Source organism: Eulemur rufifrons, chromosome 16 (genome assembly GCF_041146395.1).
Source record: "Eulemur rufifrons isolate Redbay chromosome 16, OSU_ERuf_1, whole genome shotgun sequence".
Classification (NCBI taxonomy): Eukaryota; Metazoa; Chordata; class Mammalia; order Primates; family Lemuridae; genus Eulemur; species Eulemur rufifrons.
Genome location: NC_090998.1, coordinates 77,923,678 through 77,945,413, shown reverse-complemented (window position 1 = coordinate 77,945,413; position 21,736 = coordinate 77,923,678). Strand labels below are relative to the sequence as shown.

At 40.8% G+C, this 21,736-nt stretch overlaps 1 protein-coding gene across 1 annotated transcript in view; it reads right to left on the bottom strand.

Moving 5' to 3' along the window:
* The window catches only part of ANO4 (anoctamin 4), a 325,441-nt gene extending 304,298 nt beyond the window's left edge, over positions 1–21,143 (bottom strand). Inside the window, exons 1-2 of the mRNA XM_069490108.1 lie at positions 21,065–21,143; positions 11,671–11,922 (exon numbers count right to left, since the gene is read on the bottom strand). Coding sequence (XP_069346209.1) covers positions 11,671–11,922; positions 21,065–21,140 — 328 coding nt within the window. The 5' untranslated portion in view covers positions 21,141–21,143. The remainder of the gene's footprint in view (positions 1–11,670; positions 11,923–21,064) is intronic.
* Between the last annotated feature and the right edge of the window lie 593 nt (positions 21,144–21,736).

The window sequence follows — 21,736 nt, the reverse complement described above, 5'->3', positions numbered from 1 at the left end:
TTTAGATATCTAACTTCATAAATCAACTCAAAATACTATAATACAATGGTATAAATCTCTTCCTAGGAAGAACTAAAAATAATGGGAGTAAAAAAACATGGTGTGGGTTGTCGCTTAATCTAAATTATGCCACAGCCACACCTGAAAAAGACAAAACCTGCACAAAGTTTCCAAAACACAGCCCCTCGTAACTAGAGAACATTTAGACGGCGTTTCCCAACCTGTTAGGTTCCTGTTTGCTGGAAAGAACCACAGAGGGAACCAGAATCCAGGTGCTCAGTAGTTCCTGGTGGTTGGAAAACCTGCCCAGATGCTGGACCTCTTTCCCCAAAGACCTCATGGCCCTGATTCTCTGCTCAGTTTTCGCTTGCAAAATGATTTACAAGTCAGCTGGTGGCCACAAACCCGTTGGATGAACTCTGATGAGCCAGAACTCAAAAACTCTGGCCTACTTCAGCTCAGCACTCTAACCTACAAGCTGCTAGTCTTCACTCCCTCCTAGTAAAAGCCTCAGACCCTCACCACCTTGTGGTTGAGTTGAGAATCCCACTGTGCTCGCCAACTTGCTTTCCCATTTATATCGTCCTAATCACTTCACTTCTGCCAGCTGATTTAGTGGAGGCTGCAGCGCCCCACTATACTCCCCTAGCCACTACGAGTGCTGGCATTGAGGGCTCTCAGCTGAATCTCTCTTAGGGTATTGCCCTCAAATGGAATTCCCCAGGAGCACAACACTGCCTTCTAGCAGCTCGCATCCAGACAACGATCGGACGGCACAAAAGCTTTGTTGTGGGACAACATTGAAGGACTGCCCCAGCTTCAGATCTCCCTATGTGATGGCTGAGACCTTGTATGTATATCTTCAGAGCTCAAATCTTCCCTCTGCCCACACTCATACACACTGATCTCAAGGGATCTCCCAGTAAATTTTTTTTTTACCTCCTCCTAGAGTTTGAAGGCACCCAGTAAACTTCTTGCATGCACATCTCTGACTCAGAATCTATTTCCCACGGAGTCGAAACGAAGAGAGCTAAGTTCCCTCTCTAGTCAATACCACGGTTGTTGGTTTTTTCATATATAAATAATGTCTATGAAAAAACTAGAACACTTATATCTCACAGGTCAATAACATTCTCATAAAAGGATATAAAGCAGACCTCCTACTTACAACTGGCAGTAAAGCAAATAAACATCCTTTAAAGAATTCTGTTTTGGGAACTCAGAGGCCTATTTTGATAACAATATAGCCAAGGACCTTTAAGAAGAGGACTATTCCTTTCTTTCATAGCTCCTACCTGTTAGTGACCATAAATTCTTTGATATAATATTTTTTGCTGTGTCTTGTGCTAAATTCTGAGCTCCACAAGCAGCAGCAGCAGCATCACTGTGAGCTCCTTAGAGATGCAGAATCCATCACCAACGACTCAGACCTACTGAATGAGGATCTGCAGTTTAACAAGACCCTCAGGTGATTTATATTCACATTAAAGTTTGAGAAATCACTGCCCTAAACTATGAAGCCTTGGTATATTTTAACTTCATTGGAAATACTTGGGATATCCATTCAGTTCTATACCACATCCCATTAATCACCAAGTGCTACTGAAGCTATCTCCAAAAGTTCCCTCATGTCCATCCCTTTTGGACTATGTTGCTAAACCCCAACTCAGGCCCTCTTATTTCTTGTGGACCACACTTGGAGTAGCAAGAGTTTGCATAACTGAGTGAATGGATGACTTTATTGGAGCATCTTTGCCATTTGATTTTAAAGTATATAATTACTTGCATATCAGATTCAATACAGCTTTAATCCAAGTCCTTCAGTGTCTTATGTCAGAAATCCTCACAGCTACATCATTTAATCGACTTTGTCCTCAAGTACCATTAGTCATTCCCTGATTCATTGATATTTTCAGTCTTCTAAAACTAAATAACCACCACACATGGTGAAGGAATTAACAAGATTGTGCTGGAATCAGTAGTTAAACGACAGAATGTGGCCTTGAATTCTGAAAAGACCAATATAGCCAATTTAGGAAAACAGGAAACTTGAAGAAAGCTCAGTGATTTATTTCTATGCATTAATTCTCTTGTCAAAATGAACGTTTCCAATGGTCCTTTCAGTTCTAAAGTGCAGGCGGTTCCCAATTGATGTCAGCTTCTCTTGGAGAAGTAGCATACGCATGGTAGTTAAGGTTCTGGGCTTGCTCACAAATGTCCATTAACCCACGGGATGCCGTGGAATACCAGAGTAACATCCCCAGAAAACTCAACGACACTGTGCAACAATACCTCTACGGATAACACATTCAATACTCAACCTTAAATGTGAAGGAGGCATTTACCCCCAGCTGTCCTGCAATCAGCCTTTGCACACTGTCCCACTACTGAGAACACCAGTCTCTTACCTGAACAACCTCTGCTTAAACTTGTCCTTTTACTGTGACGTCTTCTACCCAGCCAGCATCCTAGGAAACCACAAATCACCTTCCAAAAAGCATATAAATGCCCTGACAAGTAGTTTCACTTATTACAACTTCCTAACTTAGTAAATTAACCCTCATACCCATATCCCATATAAACCAAACCAGAAAATTTATTCTATAACATGTGATTAAAATTGAAACACCCTTTCAGGGCTATTTTGGCAAAAATAAAATGTTTAAAAACACAGAGAGAAGGAGGTAGATGCCATTCCTTTTTAAAAAAATCATATATTAGTAAAATGTTCAATTAAAATCAGAGAAGGGGTAAAAAAAGAAACAGTGAACAAATGCAATGAATAGAAAATAATTACAAATATTACAGATACTAATTCAACTATATTTATAATCACTTTACTTGTGAATGGTCTAACTATATCAATTAAAAGACAGAGATTGTCACAGTGGATAAAGACACAAGACCCAACTCTGTTTTCTACAACGACCCACTTTAAGGATAATGGTTTAGAAACTCTTCCTAATTTACATGGTCCTGCTTTTTATAGAGGGTAGCTGGTCTGCAGCATGGATTTAGCTGGGCTAACACGCCAGAAGAAAGTCTTTAGGCTGGCTGGGCACAAGGTATGCACTCAGAGGCAGGTCAAGGAGTGTCTCTGGCATCTCTAAAAAGGAGCCCACAGGTCTCCCAGTGAGGTCAGATTACTCTGCATCTCATGGTCACATCAGTAGCTCAGGTTGCAGGGTCACTGTTTGTGGCACCCTAACTCTGAAATTTAAAACCGCCCTGTTTCCTTTGGCATCAATTCTGAAAGTATCTAGTCACAATTTGTTGAAAGACATGGAATTCATGTTATTAAATGGGTACCTCTTCTAAGAGACTCTATACTTCAAATTCATAGCAGCACCACAGTTGGGCACCTAAGTTTTCAGAGCTCACATGTACAGAAGCACCAGTAAGCCCACAAGGTCACCTGGAAAGGTGAGTGAACATCTTTCATCTCATGACAAGTCTGTACTGTGCTCAGGCTTCAGGGACACAGGGAAAAGTTAGACTCTTGGGACGTGATCTGGAACTGAGAATAGTAACTTCACCTCTCCTTTCCTTTTCACAAATAAGGAAGATATTTTATAAAGGTCATAAGGAATGTTGGAATTCATTAATTTTCTCTTTCTGAAATCCAGCTTTGCCAGGAAACCAATAAACGGAAAGTTGTGAGACACAGGAGACTGGGGAAGGAAGGTACAAGGCAAAACGGACGAGTTCTCACTTATTCCTGCATATGGAGATGCAGGGAGATCACCATTGGTCTTGAACACAAACAGAGGAGGCCTGATTTATGAGAAAATTTCAGAGAAGGGTCAGGATGGTGGAGAGGGAGGGCAAGTGTCAAAGGCGTCACCTGTATCCTCGGGAAGAAAAGTCTCCTGCTTTGGAAAGAAATTATCTCCATGCTTTTGATTAGGGCACAGGTTGCAAAAAGCCCTTATGAAAATAGGGTCAAACTCATTATCACCCATGAACCCATTCTCAATGATTAGACCATCATACTCCTCCCACTAAGCAGAGCTTTAGAAAACAGGGCCAGACTTAATTGGTGTAAGTCAGTGGTTCTCACCTGGGGGTGAATTCGCCCCCCACAGTACATCTGGCAATGTCCAGAGATATTTTTGCTGTCACAACTGATATTTACTAGGTACAGGCCAGGAATGCTGCTGAACATCCTACAATACACAGGACAACCCCCCACAGCTAAGGATTACTCAAGCCAAAAAGTCAATAGTACTAAAGTTGAGAAACTGGCATAAGTGAACAAGAAAGTCCTAAGAACAGCATAAGATACAATTTATGGAAAGCTAAAGGACACAAAGAAACCTGAAAAGGGGAAATCAAAGGGTGCTAAGGACATACTTCATCAGGAACAGTCCTAGGGAAGAAAATAGAGCCCTGGAACTGCCCTTTAGGAGGCAGCCCATTGCAAGGGCAAGATACAACACACAGGAAGAGAAACTCGAAGGGAAGAAGTAGATTTGAGAATTGACAGTAAACACAGGACAATGAGTTAGGGACCATGTCCTGTGCATTGTAGAGTACTTAGCAGTATCCTTGGTGTCTACCCACGCGATGCCTGTAATACTTCCTGCCCAGCTTTGACAACCAAAAATATCTCCAGACATTGTTGCCAAATGTCCCTTGCAAAACAAAATCATCCCAGGTTGAAAACCATTCTTCTAGAGGGAGATTTTTTAATTTATATACATATTTTTTCTCATTATTTCTTTTATCTTAGCCCTGTCTTCTAGATCAAGTTCCATCTTTTCTAAAATAGGCTGTTGGTCATTGTTTCAGGACGTGTGCATAGGATGCACTTTCCTAGTCTTTTTTCAAGAATGCTCTTATGCTGACCTCTCTCTCCAGTGGTCACTTAGCTGGATGTGGAATTCTGAATTTACCTTCACTGCCTTCAGCACTTTGAAGATAGCAATCTGCTGTCTTCTGGTCTCTGTCACTACTGGAAAGTCTATCATCAGTTTGTTTCTCATTTGCAGGTAATCTATCTTTTCCCTCAAGCTGTTTCTGAGATGTTTCTGTTTGTTTTCTGCTAACTCACCATATATTTACATATGGATTTATTTTTATTCATTCTGCTTGACACTCACAGTGTTTCTTGAATCTAAGTATTTGTGTCTCTCATCAATTCTGGGAAATTCTCAGCCATTCTCTTTTTAAATATTCTCTATATGTACTTTATATCCTTTTAATTCATAACAGGATTTCTATTAAATGTATGTTGGACTTTCTGTTTTCCACATTGCAACCTTCTCCTTATTTTTGTATCTCATATCTCTCTATACTAGTGGTAATTTCTTCATATCTATCTTTCAGGCCTAATTCTTTCTTTAACTGTGTCTAATCTGCAATTTAAATGGTCATGGAAAACATACTTCCTATATGCCAAGCTCTGCATTGACAAAAATACACACACACACACACACACACACATATATATATGAGTAAGAAACTAATTCCTAACTCAAGAACTTTATATCTATTGTGGTAGCCAGACATATGGAAAAAAAAATTATATTGCTGTATAATAAGAGCAGAATCCAAGATGTGTGTAAGCATTTCCAATGGAAACAAAGAATGTCTAAATATGCTGAGACAGAAAAGGAAAGAATTCACAGAGGAAGCTCAGAGGAAACTCTTAGCTGAGTTTGAAGAACAAAAAGGAAATTTTTAGGAGGAGAATACAAGGAAAAGCATCCAAATAGATGGCAGAGCATGTACAAAATCATGGGTATTTAGGGAACAATAAGGAATTCAGTGTAATGACCATGTGGCTGCATCTGTAGAGAATTGTGAGAGATGCTTGAGAGTCAGTTAAAGCTGGTTAGGAAGGCACTATGGGCCTGTACCATGTGTGAAGTGTTTAGACTTTATTCTACTGGCAATGGAGAAGGAAGAGAAATTTTGAAGTGAGGGCATGGGGAGGTAGGAGGAAGAGGAAGAAATGGAGAGGGGGAAGAGAGGGAAAGAAAGGGAGATGAATTGGGAAAGCTAACCATGTGGGTATGGAATAATTAAGATGTAGAAAGGCTGGTAACAAAACTGCCAGGTGAAGATAGTGAGGGCTTGAGCTGAGATGGTGTTAGTAGCGATGGAGAAGAAGCTGTGAAGTAGAGATATTTCTAAGATAGACATAAGGAATATTTAGCCAGCTGGCTGTGAGGCTGATGGCCAGCAGAGCATGAGGACACCCCGCTTTTGGCTTGGGAGTCTGGATGATGCAATGGACTGTATATATCCCCAAAATTCATATGTTGAAATCTCAATTCCAATGTGATGGTATTTGGGGATAGGGCCTTTGGGAGGTGATTAGGTCATGAGGGTGAAGTCCTCATGAATGGGATTAGTGCCCTTATAAGAAGAAGCCAGAGAGCTAGCTCACTCTCTTTCCATAATCGGAGGGTACACTGAGAAGACTATATGGTATATTTGTTGTAGCAGTCCCAACTAAGCCAACGGACTGTGCCACCATTAAACAGAGTAGGAACTTCAACTTTTGAGAGCTACCAGAATAAAGTTCTATTCAGCGCACATAAATTTTGAAACATCTTGGTGACAGGCAGGTTGAAAGATTCAGTAGACAGTTATTAATACACATCTAAAAAACTTGTCAGAGAAATTAGACATGGAAATATCTCTTTGGGGCATGAGCATGCAGCTGGGAATTAAATACAAAGGAAGAGAGTGGTTGAGGATCAGCTGGGGGTATGGGAGTGATGAACATTTGAGCTCTGAGGTGGTGGTGATGCAAGTTATAAAGTTAACTGTCAAAAACTGGGTATCAAACCTACACAGAATATCTGAGATGGAGACAGTTTCCAAACTTTCCTCCTATGGTTCTCTCAAATTTATCTTCTTTTAATTGGAGAAATAATATTAGCTTTTGCAACCAATATATTTTTACTAATATTTCAATGATATATTTTATAATAGTATATTTTAATACTATTAGTATTTTTAATAGTATATTAAATAATTTAATAACAAAAAGTATATATATGATCACTCAATGTGAAATCTTCTATCTTAACATTTATCACACTGAATTAAAATACTTGGTTTACTTATCTGTCTCCTCGGCTAGACTCTAAGCTCCCTGAGACAGGAGTGATGCCTTATTCAATTTTCTGTCCCAAGGGCTTATCACAGTACATGACACAGAGGGGGAACTTTGTGTATATTGGATGGATGGATGGATGGATGGATGGAAAGAGCAGGCCACACAATGGAGACTGTTTTGCCAACTTAACCTGCTACAGTTTATTTACTGATTAAAACATTCTCTGTCGTGGGGAAAGAACACCGCATCGAGGACCACTATGCGAAGTTTCACAGGTTGTGGCAAGTGGGGGTTAAATAAAGTCTAATACAAGAGAAGTTAGTCAGACAAGAAGGGAAAGGATGATGGAATAGGATGGTGGCAAGAGTTAAAACAGCTAAATAAAATGAGAAACTCAACAAGCTCTCATCATTTAGTGTCCTTTTCATTCCTTCTAGAATTGTAGAGTGGTAGGCAGTTATAGTATGCGAAAATAATTTTTAAATATGTTTGGGAAATTCTCAAATGTAAGAAAATTCCAACAATAAACAGTTGTGCATCATATTATACCTGAAACTTGTTAGATCCTCTACATCAGTCCTAAAGTTTATAGAGAAGAAAGATAGCTTAGAACTGTAAAGGGATGCCTGGCAACGTTCTGAATTTGTAGGATATTCTGGTATTGTTGAACTGACTTATCTCACACCCCAGAGTTTTCTTCTAATAGGAACAGAAGCAAAAATAAAATATAAAATAAGTAATAAAATTAACTTTATTTTTTAGTGCAACCCCTGTGGAAAACAATATGGAGATACCTTAAACAGATTCAAGTAGACCTACCATTCGATCCAGCAATCCCATTATTGGGCATCTACCCAGAAGAACAAAAGTCATTCTATAAAAAAGACACCTGCACCCGAATGTTTATAGCAGCACAATTCACAATCGCAAAGATGTGGAAACAACCCAAATGCCCATCAATTCATGAATGGATTAGCAAAATGTGGTATATGTATACCATGGAATATTACTCAGCTATTAGAAATAATGGCGATATGGCATCTCTTTGGTTCTCCTGGAGAGAGTTGGAACCCATTCTATTAAGTGAAGTGTCCCAAGAATGGAAAAATAAGCACCACATGTCCTTTATCAAAAAAACCCAAAACAACACATGTTGGCGTAGGTGTGGAGAAACAGGAACACTAATACACTGCTGGTGGGACTGCAAACTAGTGCAACCCTTGTGGAAAGCATTATGGAGGTATCTTAAACAGATTCAAGTAGACCTGCCATTTGACCCAGCAATCCCATTACTGGGCATATACCCAAAGGAAAAAAGGTCATTCTGTAACAAAGACACATGTACCCGAATGTTTATAGCAGCACAATTCACAATAGCAAAGATGTGGAAACAACCCAAATGCCCATCAATTCATGATTGGATTAGTAAGCTGTGGTATATGTATACCATGGAATATTACTCAGCTATAAGGAATGATGAAGATACAACATCTCTATGGTTCTCCTGGAGAGAGTTGGAACCCATTATATTAAGTGAAGTATCCCAAGAATGGAAAAACAAGCATCACATGTACTCACCAGAAAATTGGTTTCCCTGATCATCACCTAAATACAAATCTGGGAAAGACACCAATTGGATATCAGACTGAGGTGGGGGGTGGGGGAGGGGATGGGGGTATGCCTACACAATGAGTGCACTGCGCACCGTTTGGGGAGTGGTAACATTTGAAGGTGCTGACTCGGGAAGGGGGGGCGGAAGGGAGGGATATATACCTACATGATGGGTGCAATGCGCACGACCTGGGGAACAGACACGCCTGGAGCTCTGACTTGGGGGGAAAGGCGGTACAGGAGCAACGTATGTAACCTGCAATTCTGTATCCCCCATAACAAGATGAAATTAAAAAAAAAAAAAAAAAGTATGGAATATGAGCAAAAACAAAAAAAAAAAAAATAAGCACCACATGTACTCACCAGCAAACTGGTTTCCCTGATCATCACCTAAGTGCACATTTGGGAATAACACCAATTGGGTATTGGACAGAGGTGGGGGCTGGGGGGAAGGGATGGGTGTATATCTATTTGATGATTGCGATGCGCACTGCCTGGGAAATGGACACGCTTAAAGTTCTGACTGGGGGGGATGGGGGTAGGGAGAGGGGATGGGTGCACACCTACATGATGAGTGCGATGTGCACGGTCTAGGGAATGGACACGCTTGAAGCTCAGACTTGGGGGGATGGGAGGGCATGGGCAATATATATAACCTGAACTTTTGTACCCCCATAATGAGCTAAAATAAAAAAAAATGAAAATAAAATATAAATAATAAAATTAGCTTTATTTAAAAAATAAAATATAAATAATAAAATTAATTTTATTTTTAAAAAATAAATTATAAATAATAAAATTAACTTTATTTTTTTTAAAACAGAAAGAAATAAGAAGGAAACTAGAAGCTTTCACACAAAAGTACATATTAAAATAAATAAATTGATGTTAGAAATCAAATGAATCCAATAATTGGTCTACATACAAAATCTTAATTGAGACTTACAGGAGTGACACTGGCATCCCCAATTTTCTATAATAAAATGATATCACATGCTTGTGTGGTATATTGTTAGATGTTCAGGCTTATTTTATAAGTATACAAATAGTAATAATAATAAAAATAAATTGCTTGGAAAAAAAATCAATATTTTATGGGTAATGGTAAATTCCCAGAAACGAAGAGTATTGTGGGCTTTTATTTTTTTTTATTTTTTTAATTTTATTTTTGAAAACCTGCAAGTTAAAAATAAAAATCTCCTTCAAAAATCAGATTGCCTCTGAGTATCACGCCCTATGGGGGGAAAAAGGCAACTCAAAGGGAAACATGATAAAATCTTAATCTGGCAGCTGCCATATCACACTACTTTTTGCTGAAAAAATGCCATAACCTTTCAGCTGCACTGGTCAAAGATGACACTTTATTTCTTGACTTCCAATTTTATTAAACTAAAGCAACCAGAGTCAGTTTTCCTTCATGATAAAATCAAAACCCAGGAGATTTCAAACTTACTATACCGAAAATTTTCAAGCCCCCAATCATGATTTTCTACTGTCAAACCGACCCTTCATCAGGACAGTTAGAAAGGTGGTTAGTTTTGCCATGTGCAGAGCTAATGTTATGAACATATTCCCCAATATGCTTTAATACCAATCTTTTCTATTTCTATTTGTCCATTTAACTAAGGACACTTCGGAGGGGGTCCGCCAAGATACACATGGGAACCTCAGGAATCAAAATCCCAGGAAAGGGAAGCCTGTAGAACACAGGTTGTTGAAGCTCACCCTGTACCATGGACACAGCATCTCTTGGGATGGGCCCAGGAATTCATTTTTAACAAGTTCAAAGGTGATTCTTAACATTCAGTGAAGTCTGCAATCTACTGCTTTCTTTAGAGATTGTGTTTGATAATCTGGAATTCAGCAATGTCAGGATCTTACCTCTAGGTGGCAGCATCTGTGAACTGTTGAGTCTCATGGAATGCCAACCTTCAAAGGTTTATTTCCAGAGTCGGAACCACACATTGGAAATGACTGTCTAAACCATTATCTCTAAGTGCTGTCTCTAATAGAAGAAAAGCGTGGCAGGATAGATTTTGCATAATCTAAGCCTCCAATTCAGACTTAAGAAATAAAAAAAGTTAACTAGCCATCCTAGCATAGGTAGAGCTTTCTACGGCTGATTTCACGTATGATGTATTGTAAGTGATAAATTTTAAGACAGGGTGTTGTAAGCATTCTTCTCGCGCTGACTGTTTAAGTCATGACTTCCAAGGATTCACATAGATCATCAGCTGGCAAGCATTTTCTGTAAAGGGCCAGACGGTAAATATTTTAGGCTTTGCGAGCCATATGGTGTATTTCACAATTACTCACTCTGCCATTGTCATGCAAAAGCGGCCATAGACAATACATGAATGAATGCGTGTGGCTGTGTCTCGGTAAAAAAAACCTTAATATGAACACTGAAATTTAAATTTTATACAATTTTCACGAGTCTCAAAATATTATTCTTTTAATTTCTTCCAATTATTTAAAAATATAAAAACTATTCTTAGTTCTTGGGCTCTACGAAAACAGGTGGCGAGCCAGATTTGCCCCATGGGCAGCGGTCTGCAAACCCCTGACAGATCAGTTTAGTGGAGCAACATGAATTGGTATCAACCACCGTATTCAAAAATGACTTTTTGATGATTTTTTTGAATATGAGAGTTTAATCCAAGATAGATATCTTGTCACTACACAGAGCATTGGAGAAATTAAACAAAAAAAGCCATTTGAAAGAACTTGGAATTCCGATTCAGAGTTGATTTCCAGATGACAGTTTACCAAATAGAACTAGCACTTAGGTCGAATATTTCTAAACACATCCAACCTTCCTGCTGGTATAAACAAGCTATTAAAAGCCAGTAAATGTGGCGGTATTATTGAAGTCCACAGCATCACACAGGAAGAAGTGCGGATGCAATCTGGTCAGTGGGCAAATGTATGAAGGAACCTTAGATACACCAAGTCCTGAATCTCCAACAGGAAGCCAACACTGTTACCTGTCGTGTCTTGACTCAGGGTTTCCTGGCTGCTGCTGCTGTAAGAAGGCACTGGAGTGATGGACAGCGAGGCTGGACAAGACAAAGGCGTGGCCAGGTCAGTCTTGCAGGTGAAAGATCGGTGGTACACAGGGATGCCCGCATCTTTGGAGATGAAGAGAGGCAAATCTGATGGGAGGGTGGGTCTGCCTTGTGCGTACGGATTTTTCCAGTGGGTGAGCCCAATTGCAACAGGCCCAGCAACATCATAACCTGGTGAGAAAAGCACATTAGGTCAGTAGCAGCAAGAAAAGTCTTATACTGTGTTTGTGTTTGTATTTCCCAAAAGTCTTAGCTGTGATTTTGTTTGAAATCACAGCTTGAGATAAGGACACATGTTTATAATAAACAGATAAAGTATCATCACACTTGATGGATCTTGTTCACTTATTCAACATATGTTTATTAAGCACATGCTAAGCACCCACTCTTCGCCCTCAAGGAGCTCAGAGTCTAATAAATGATGTTTTTATTATGAAAAATGTTTACTAAAATTACAATTTTATTATATGCCCATAATAAAAAAAATATTAAAGGCCTACTATAAGCTAGACACTCTGCATAACTGATCTCTAATCCTTATAGCAATTGTACAAAGGGACTATTGCTATTTCAGTTTTAAAGAGGAGGAAACTAGATGTCAACTTGCCCTAGATCAAGCAGCCAGTAAGTGCCAGAGGCAGAATTTAAGCCCAGATCTGACTCCAAAGTATATGTTCTTTCCCCTAAACTCCAGCTAACTACAGCACAAAGCAAGATGAAAGAAACAGTTTTAAAGTAGGATAGAAAGTGTCCCTTAGGAGTTCAGGGGAGAGAGCCCTTCTAAATGGAGGGACTAAGTCATAGAGAAGGTGACATGAATTTGGCCTTAGGGACAAAGTTTGCAGCCTGGAGGCTAGAGGGACAAATCTATTCTGCAGATGTGATTTTTTTTAACCCATTCCTTTTTATAAATGTGAAGTAAAATTAAAATTGACAACAATAAAATTCTAGAGCATTCTCACAAAAATACAGCTTTCTGGCTTCTCTTGAAAAATCTTTTGATCTTCTCCTGAAAATAAAGCAATGCTGAACCACATTCCCACATGGCCAGCAACCGTCAGCTGGAACAATGATAGCAGTCACTCCCTGAGGTAGAGTAAGGGAGTTCCAATCTGCCACAGTCTCTACCACTCCCTAATACCGTACTCTCAGCTTGCTTCACTCATTTGCCTTACATGCCCAGGCTCTGTAGGCCTTTGCATTTGCAACCTAGTTACAGAATATAGGAAAATAGGTGCAGTCAGAAAAGAACAAGAATGGAAAGGTAGGTTGGTACAAGACAGTTGACAGAAGACCTTAAATGCTAAGAAAACTAGATTTCATTCGGCAGGCAAACTACTGTCTCTAAAGGTTTGCAAAGTGAAAACTGTTATTATCAAATTAATGGCAACAAAGGTAACCATCTGTTACTTCTTCCTCTGGTGGTTACCTCTTCTGGGAAGCCTCTCATGACTCCCCCAAGCTGTCACCTCCTCCCTGGTGATGCCCAGTGAAAGGTGCTGGAATGTAGGGACTAGGAATGTAGGAAGTCCAGATCTGGGAGGGCATATGGAGGAACCCAGAAAAACCAACAGGGGCTAAGAAGAGAGGAGGCCTGCATGGATTCTGAAGACTGAACAATGGTGTCTGGGGCAGGTCTCACACACCTTGCTGGGAATCACCTGAACACAGGTACGTATCAGACTGTCTCTGTCCACACTTAACAGCCAAGTTTTATTCCTTTCTACGTGTGTTTGCCTTGTGAATGGAGCACCCCTCAGGTGAGAAACTTAGTCATTTTTGAACTCCCCTCCCAGTTTTTCTCCATCTGGCTCTTTTCCTCACTCCCCTCTCACCAGCACCGAGCATAAGGCCAGGCTCAGGGCTGACACCCAACAGATGCCCACTGTTCCCTGAATTCTTCCTAAACACTGGCAACAAAGAGACGAGGTGAGAGGTTATTGAGTAGAGGCCTGGTGAGAGTTATTAACATTAAGGGACCAAATTAAAGTGTTGGCATCAAGAGAGAAAAAGACATCCAGTGAGATATGCCACACTGACATGGAAAAAAAGTTTTTGGCCACCAGGTAGCTTTGTCCCTCCCTGGCAGAAAATTATGACAAAGAGAATGGTGATTTCCTCACAGTAACTATGGTGATCAGAAGTACTGGCTTTGCCTGGGCTGAGGAAGGTCTAGTGTGTTTGTAAAACATGAGGCGTTTGAGCTTTCGTGGAAACATCTATGTGGAAATGTCTGGCAGGAAGCTGAAAAAAATGGAAATGAGCATCAGGAGAAATGGGACCAGCGTCATAAATGTGGAAGTCATCCACACAGAAGTCCTAGCCTAGGAACGAACAATCTACTTCACTGTCACAAAATAATAAATCCACTAAAAATGACAATACACTCTGACACTCCCTGGCACGGTGCTAAGGGACCTACCAGCGCCACCTCATTTAAGCCTCACAATAACCCTGTCAAGCAGGGACTATTATTCCCATTGACAGAGGAGGAAACTGAGGCTAAGGGACAATATAACTTTCCTGAAGTCAATAGTTACACAGAAATAACAGTCAAGACTCAAGCCCAGGCTCACTGAAGGCAACACAGGTGCCCTGGGCCACTAAGCTGCACTTTTTCACCAAGAGAGCGAGAACCAAGAGGGATTCTGGGAGCCGGAAACAGGGCCTGTTCCCTGACAAATTGCTCTCAGATTATTTATTCCTGTCTGAACCCTTTTTCACAGAGGACTGCGTGAGGAAAGGGAAATGCTGAAGACACACTGACTGAATTGTTTCAACTCATCTTGGTTGGTCACTTTCCTAAAAGGTGACTAAGTGCAATGCAGTGAGTGTCAGTGAATCCTTCAAGTGAGGAATATGAAGCCCCTGGAAATAACCAATGAGAACACAAATTCTCAATGCTCAGAACGTTGGTGGAGCCAGAAGATGCTGTAAAAGACTGAACAGAATGCCACCAGCCCCAGGACCGGACCTGATGGTGTTTCTTGGACTAACTCTCTGATGCACATTTGTTTGTGATCGATACTTTTGGATCTCCCGTAGCTCCCAAGACAGTCCATAGAAATGACTGGGCCATAGAAGCGAAAAAAGACTGGGCCATGAAATTCCAGAATGTTCTATTTAAGTTGATACTCCATTATGTTCTTATTAAAAATTTGAAAATTTATTGCCTGCTATTTATACCAGAGAATCCTTCTATCAGAAGAATAATTACAGGACCATGTTTTCCCCTTGCCTATTGCTTCCTTCAGAAACTTGCTTAAGTCTCTCTTCTCTTTCCATATTCCCAAGCTCCTCTGGAGTCATTATACAGAATAGAGCACACTGTGAAAGCATATGCTTAAAAGTCTCTAAGGACAAAGTGTCCATCGATGGATGAATGGATAAATTGTTGTATGCATATACAATGGAATATTATTTGGCCTTAAAAATGGAGATCCTGCCACTTGCAACAACATGGATGAACCTGGAGGACATTATGCTAAATGACATAAGCCAGACACAGATAAAAAAAAATTGCATGATGTCATCTATATATGGAATCTTTTTTAAAAAAAAAAAAGTTGCATATATAGAAACAAAGAATAGAACGGTGGTTACTAGGGGCCCGGGGCAGTGGCGAATGAGGAGATGTAGGTAAAAGGGCACCATGTTGCAGCTAAGTTATGTAGGATGGGTAAGTCTAGAGATTTAATATACATCATGGGGACCACAATTAATTATACCATATTGTACACCAGAAATTTGCTGAGAGAGTAGATTTTAGGTGTTCTTACTACCTATACACTAAAAAGGTGACTCTGTGAGATGATGGGTATGTTAATTTGTTTGACTGAAGTAATCATTCCACTAGGTATATCAAAACATCATGTTGCACACCTTAAATATATACAATAAAATAAATACATAAATTATATAGTGCCTGATTCCTCATAAGCACTTAGTAAATAAATATGTGTTCTTTCCTTCCAAAAATAAAAGTCTCTAAGGACGCTGGACTCTAAGATTTCAGGTTTTACGATTTCTTATGTAAAATTATAGCTAATTTATAGCATATTCTTAATTTTGAAAAGATATAGTTCATAAAGCTAACAATTCTTTTTCTAATTCAGGAAATTACCACGTCATTTACTCCAGAAATGGAGTTCATCAGCAAATATTTTAACCCATGTTATTGATACAAATGAGCTATGATAATATCTCCATAATTACAGTGGGATGTAAATGTAAGTCTCAATTTAAAAGTAGCAATGAGATCAAAATATTTTGAAGGGACAATCATCCAGGGGACCAGCTGACGTCTAAGAGGCAAGAAACAGGAATGTGGTTGCCTTGGTAGCACTGACAGCCTGCACATCCCCCCTCAGCCCCACCACCCCTCACCCCCATCACGTCCCCTGTTGGGGAGGGAGGTGGGAACAGGAGTCTCGGTTCCCTTTGAGTTCTACATCAACACTAGCACCCGCTGGACCCAAAATTGTTAAGGAAGACATGGAAGGAACACCCAAAATTGTCAGCTATCTTGAGAAAAAAATAATGTTAATTAAGTATAAGGTCCTTAAATCTCTCCTACATGGGTAAAATGGGAATTCAATACTAGAAAATAAGGAGCTATTCAAGCCTCTCATGGATAAACAGAATGATTTCAGAAAAAGAGTCCTTTTTCTGTTCCTTGGATTTTTTTTTTTTAGCACCTCTACTTTGGGCAGGACATAGTGCTCTATGGGAACGACATTAACAGGAAATCCACACCCGTGCTGTTTTCCTCAATGGAATACCCTCACAAATGCGATGCTTCTGTGTGAGATGACGATTCTGGAAGAGGAGGACTGAAGTGCAGGGGATGAAAGAAAACAAATGAGTCTTTTAAAAAGAACTCCTTGGATGATCCAAAGAAATCTGTCCTCCCTCTCGTACCTTGAGTCTAAGGTTGTAAATTATTTTCAGCTTTTACTATAAATATTGCAAAAGTGCTTTGTAGTGGACAGACTGCGGGCAGTTGCCTGTGCAGAATCTGCCCCCATCCTTCCTCCCAACAGAGCCCCTATTTCATCTGGGAACCCGTCCCACCCCCACGCGGCCCTGTGACTCAGGGAAGCAAGAGCTCATTCCCATCCCCTCCCCATCCAAAGCCTCAGGTGGGCCGGAGGGGGCACAAGATAATGCCATCTCCCTTGTCAATGGCTGGTTCAAGGATGGCCATGGGACCCAGTCCCACCTAGTGAGCTAGGAGGGGTCTATTGAGGACCCGCAGGGGAATGTTTCTCAGCCCCTCGAGTGAAGGCCTGAGGAAGGCACCAAAGTTCCTTTCCCTCTGATCATAGTCATGTCTGGATGCAATTCCCGGAACCACAGCAGCCATCTGACTGCCACCACGAAGACAAATGGACCAAGGAAGGCAGAGGGGAGGAGGTCTTTTGCAACATCATTGAGCAGCTTAATCAACCCATCCTAAGGACAGGCCTGCCTCTGGTCTTCCTGTTAGGTGAAATAATGAATCTCCTTATAGTTTCAGCCCATGTGAGTCAGGGAACTGAGGGAGTATTCAAGGCCCTCTGGATATCCCTTCACCTTCAGAGAAGATTAAGTGTCTGTCATATCCACCTCCCCTTCAGAGATTAGTTTTCTATGGCTGCTGTGACAAAGTACCACAACAGGGTCGCTTAAAACAACAGAAACTTATTCTCTCACAGCACTGGAGGCTACAAGTCTAAAATACGGTGTCAGTAGGGCCGTGCTCTCTCTGAAGGCTCTGGAGGAGAATCCGTTCCATGTTCTGGTTGCTGTTAACACTTGGTGTTCCCCGGCTTGTAGACGCAGCACTCTAATCTCTGCCTCTGCCGTCACACAGCATTCTTCCCGTATGTCTCTGCGTCTCTTCTCGTCTTTAAGGACACCAGCCACATTGGATTAGGGCCCACCCTAATCAAGTATGACCTCATCTTAACTTGATTACATCTGCAAAGACCCTATTTCCAAACAAGGTCACAATCACAGGTACTGGGGATTAGGACTTCAAGATACCTTTTTGGGGGACACAATTCAATGCAACACCCTGACATGGTAGCTACAGCTGACTGGACCAGGAAAGAGCCCCTGACCCAAGTCTGCAAGATGGCAGGTAACAAGAATGTCATCCAACAGGAGCTCATGTACCTGGGCTCGATCCCAGCTCTTGCTACCCCGTGTGTCCTTAGGAAACACTTTAAACTCTCAGAAACTCAGTGTCCTCATTTGTAAAATGGGGAAAATAACACTGCAAATCAGGATTTTCATGAAGAGTAAATGAATAAATATGCGAAAAGTACTTAGAACAGTGCTTAGCAAAGAGAAAGCTCCCAAAAAGTGTTAGCTATGATGTCATCCTTACTATCTAACCCTCTGCTTCTGCTGAAAAGTGTCGTAAAAGAGCAGTCTCCACTCACAGCCCATCTTCCTTATTCAGAGCTCAGCAGCCTGGCTCCCATGCCACCATACGCTAACGTAGCTCTCAGGATGTCACCAGGGCACATTCTAACTTTCACCCTCCTCCATCTCCCCTTCCAGAAATTCTCGGGGCTTTCTAAGAAATGTGCTTGCTTGGTTCTCCTACCTCTATCATTATTTCTACCCCAGTTGTGCTTCCCCCAGAGACTGGCCCTTGAACCTCCGTGTACTGATTCAAGGAACTAACTCTCACTCTTACTATTGCATCCTCTTCCAAAGATTTGACTGTGCAGGTAGCACCAGTATCTTTATCTCCTGACCATTTTCCCCACATTTCTAATTTCCTGTGAGGCATTCTGAGATGGGCAGTCTCATGGGCACCTCAACCCCAAAACATCTAACCTGTCCCCATCACCTCCTCTTCCCAGCTTCCGCACTTCCGGGAATGGCTCTAACTCTCCATCACCCTGACCCAAAACCTCAGGGCACACTTGTCTATCCTCATATCCAGCCAGTGACTAGTCCTGCCAGAATTCTACCTCTCGTCCTCCAGACCTGCCTTTTTATCCCATCTGCCTAGTTTATTTCTGCCTCATGTCAAGACTGTAGTCACAGCCACTAACCTGCCCACACGAACTCCACCCTGTTCACCACCGAAATAATCTTTTTTCATCCATGTGTCTACATGTGAACCCTAATTGACCTCCCACTACTTAACCAATATCTCTAGGAATAATATTTTTGGTTACTCAACATTTTCAAACCAGGGTCCATGAGCTTTCCACAAGAATTTTTATATTGCCTTTATTTTTCATTTAAAAGTTAGTCACTTAAAAATTAACATACATATACTCTGGACCAAGTTCTTCCTTACTGTAATGCCTTGGTTTACTTTTGTGTTCCCATCAGCTTGGCACCAATTGGTACACTGAATGAGAAAGGGAGAGAGATGGATATGCCAAGGTGCATTCATACCAAATGAAGATCCAATAACCTCACATCAGTGAGCATTAACAGATTTCACAGCGGGTTGAGCAGAGAAAGATGGCAGAAAGGCAGAGTTACTATAAAATACCTGGCTGTAAAACTGTACTGAACTCAAAGAACCTCACCACTGCAACCAGTACCACATTGCATGACAAGCAGCAATTGCATTTCAGCAAAATAACAACATATATTATATTAAATTAATGTGGTGAACTTAATTGGTGTATTTTTGTTTAGATTCCAGTGTTTTAAATTCAATTTAGAAATTTGATTTTATTTTTATGGCTATATTTTGTATATAAGATGTCTATACCTAGTGTTATGTTTGAACATATTAAAGTAATCTTGTAATAAAAATCATTTTGTTCAACTCTAAAGGTTCATCATTACTTCTTTTTTAGGGGTTCACAGTGCTGGAGTTTGAGAAATCATGGCATAGTGTTTAAGAGCATGGGCTTTAACATCAAACAGACCTGGTTTGAAATCTTGGATAATTAATTTCTGGCTTGACCATTGAGGTGTGTGAATCAGTAAGCTTATGATCTCATGTCAGACAGTTTGAAATAAAACTCGGGCAGTAACAATTCAAATCTTTTCTGTTAATTCTGAAATCAGTATAGCAGCAGCTGTTTATAAGGTACTATTGTTTTATCTATTAACCAGGGGTAATAAGAGAAATAAAACATTTAATTCTCAGCCTTTAAGAGCTTATAATGCAGCAAGGCAGTTTCTCTGAAATTGCCGAACTCAGCATAGCTCAGTGAAAGATGAGAAAAAGAAAAATGTATGGGGCCGGGCACGGTGGCTCACGCCTGTAATCCTAGCACTCTGGGAGGCTGAGGCGGGAGGATCACTCGAGGTCAGGAGTTCGAGACGAGCCTGAGCATGAGTGAGGCCCCATCTCTACTAAAAATAGAAAGAAATTATCTGGACAACTAAAAATATATAGAGAAAAAATTAGCCGGGCATGGTGGCACATGCCTGTAGTCCCAGCTACTCGGGAGGCTGAGGCAGTAGGATCACTTGAGCCCAGGAGTTTGAGGTTGCTGTGAGCTAGGCTGATGCCATGGCACTCTAGCCCGGGCAACAGAGTGAGACTCTGTCTCAAAAAAAAGAGCAAGTTTCCTTATCTGTAAAATGGAGAAATAATGGTCCCTTCCTCACTGAGTTCTGATTAGGTGAAATAATGTATGTAGGGAGCCAGGAGCAGCTGGCAGACAATGAGTGCAAAATAAATGTTGTCTGCTATCATCATTATTTTTTTTCTGATCTCTAAGTCACCGCCCAGGATTCTGGAATCAAGAAAATTTTGAAAGGAAGTGGAAAGGAGAAGGATTCAACCAGGAGAAAAATAATGAGGGTCACTCTTCTCTTGTTGACCAAAATAAACCATGTTTAAGGTTGAGTGATCATAACAAGGAGGAAGTCGCACTTTGGTTTTTAACATCACTCTAATACCTGCTTAGCATGCTCTTTAAACAGGAAAAAGTAGATTTTCACTACACATTTTCTTTACAGTTGTAATACAAAATTTATTTTTAAAATAGAGTAATATAATCCTCAAAAAGTAACTCAATTGTAATAGTAAGTGTGTAATAGTACAGGTGATACATGAATGAAAGGATTAAAGCGAATGATGAAAAGTTGGGAAAGACAAGTTGGTCTACAGAACAGAGGTGACTTTTTATCTCCCTAGACTTTTTCTCTAATTCTATGCAACATCCATAAGAGTCCACAAGAGGGCGCCCCAGAAAGGTGAGTCCACAAGCAATTGCTGATTCGGAAAACAAATGCTTACGCATTTATATTTCCTTCTCTCTCCTTCTTAGCCTCACCCCTCCGCCCCCTATTCCAGGCAATAATAATTTTTATAAAACAAAATGACACAATTGCTCACCTATGGTGATCTGGCTGACACAACTGTAGTAGCTGCCCGTTGTTGCAGAAGAAAGGTTATAACTTGCACTGCTCATATCTTTGTCTGCTAAGAAAACAAAACACAAAAAGGTTAATTATAGCCTGATAGACACCATGACCACAATGTAAATGTACGACTAGCGATAAATAAACCAGCTTTCTGTGTCTGACACAGGCACTCTCATATTCATCCACTGGTTCATTCCTCCACACTCAGGCAGCGCTAGGTGCCAGGCACTGGGATGAGTGCTTGCAACACTGCAATAAACAACCCAGACAGCCACACACAGGCGATTTCAGTTAGGTGTCACATTCTTATAATGGAGGAGTGAAGGGTGCTTGGGCAGCTAAGGGTGGGCGGGTGAGAGGACACCTGATCTGACCACAGACTAGAAGGTATCAGGTAAAGCTTCCTGGAGGAAGTTATATCAACGGTGAAAACCTAAACGGTGAGCACTACCTGCCTAGGCAAAAGGAGGACGGATTGTGGGGAAAGATCCAGGCAGGGGGCTAGCATCATGTCTGCAGGCTGCGCGGCCACAGCCAGCCTCGTGAGCTAGCAGCTGAACACAGTAAGAGGAGAGATGAGCAGTGGCCAGATTACAAAGGGTCTTATAAAACACATTAACCAGTTTGGATTTTGTCTAGAGAG